Source organism: Helianthus annuus, chromosome 17 (assembly GCF_002127325.2).
Source record: "Helianthus annuus cultivar XRQ/B chromosome 17, HanXRQr2.0-SUNRISE, whole genome shotgun sequence".
Classification (NCBI taxonomy): Eukaryota; Viridiplantae; Streptophyta; class Magnoliopsida; order Asterales; family Asteraceae; genus Helianthus; species Helianthus annuus.
Window position 1 is genome coordinate 3,374,475 of NC_035449.2, and position 1,518 is coordinate 3,375,992.

At 44.8% G+C, this 1,518-nt stretch overlaps 1 protein-coding gene across 1 annotated transcript; it reads left to right on the top strand.

The window, feature by feature from the left end:
- Window positions 1-550: 550 nt before the first annotated feature.
- On the top strand, window positions 551-1,518 carry LOC110921184 (NAD(P)H-quinone oxidoreductase subunit S, chloroplastic). The gene has a single exon (XM_022165467.2). The coding sequence runs from the start codon at window positions 688-690 to the stop codon at window positions 1,390-1,392; it is 705 nt and encodes a 234-aa protein (XP_022021159.1). The 5' UTR covers window positions 551-687; the 3' UTR covers window positions 1,393-1,518.

Sequence of the window (1,518 nt, forward strand, 5' to 3'; positions counted from 1 at the left end):
CGATCCCACTGCGTTCACCCTTATCGAGCTTGAGACGACTTGCAAGCCTATTATTTATATAATAATAATTATTATATTATATAAAGTTATATATTATTCTACCAAACAGGATAAGACTAGGTTGTTAGGGTGTCCGGGGCGTACTCGGTAAGGGGTTTCGGTGACCCCTTTCCCCGATCGGGAACACCGCCGCCATCCCCGCGGGGTCCCGAATCGGGGTGGGTTTTGGGTGTGGGTTCACCGCTGAAGATGGCACAACTTTCGAGGGAGACCATCTTTCGAAACCATCTTTCGAAGATGGCACAACTGTGGAAACCATCTTTCGGAGATGGCACAACTTTCGAAACCAACTCCCCTAATAGGGGAGTGCCGCCATCAAAAAGGGGTATTAGGGGAGTGTTAGAGGGGAGTTGACGTGGCTTATTCTGGTTGGTTACGTGTAAGAGGGGGGACTCACCTATTAGGTGAGCACCCCTTACACCCTTATTTACTAACAAGAACAAACTAAATAACATATTTACTAAAAGCCACATAAAAGAAGAGATAGCAATCACAACTTGTGGCTAGCAACCATCAAACAGATTTCAATCTTTCACTTCATCTCTCTCCTCTCTCTCTCTCTCTCTCTCTCTCTCTCTCTCTCTCCCTCTCTCTCTCTCTCTCTCTCTCTCTCATCCCATCTCTCCAATGGCAAACTCCTTCAATCTCCCAACTCTCCACCTTCACAAATCCCACTTTCTTGGCCACACCCAATTCACCAACCTCCACCCCAAACCACCCTCTTCATTCCCAACACCAAAACACCATATCACAACCCCACATGCAAAATTCAATCTTTATGAAATCTTGGGTGGCAGAGGTTTATGTAACGGTGAAGAAGGCCTTCAACAAGAGCTCAAAAAACCACCACCAGAACAACAACCACCACCGGAACAACCACCATCTTCCACCACCGGTCAAGAAGATCCGGCCACATTCACCGTACCAGAAGATGGTTTTGAAAAAGAGTTGTTAGGATTAACCGGTGGATTCCCGGGTGGTGAAAAGGGTCTTAAAGATTTCATAGAAAAATACCCACCACCCAAAAAAACATCTTCTTCATCATCATTAACCACCAATGAGAGTTTGACACGTAAGGCGAAAGCGCCTGAACTGCCATTGTTGATGCCTGGAATGATTGCAATTGTGAAGAATCCAAACAGTCCTTATCATATGTATTGTGGGATTGTGCAGAGGATTACTGATGGGAAGGCTGGGGTGTTGTTTGAAGGTGGGAATTGGGATCGGTTGATTACGTTTAAGTTGAATGAGCTCGAACGAAGGGAGAAGGGGCCGCCGATGGTTAGCCCGCGATCGGTTGTGCTAGAAGAACAGATGAAGAATAGTGGTTGAAGTGTGTTTTGAGGTTGTGGGAGTTTGTATGTACAAATGATGTTTGTGGTACTGTTTTTTAATTATCATGTATAGAGTTCTGTATATGATAACTGAATAAGGCTAATGAAAGTAAGGTTATGTGTA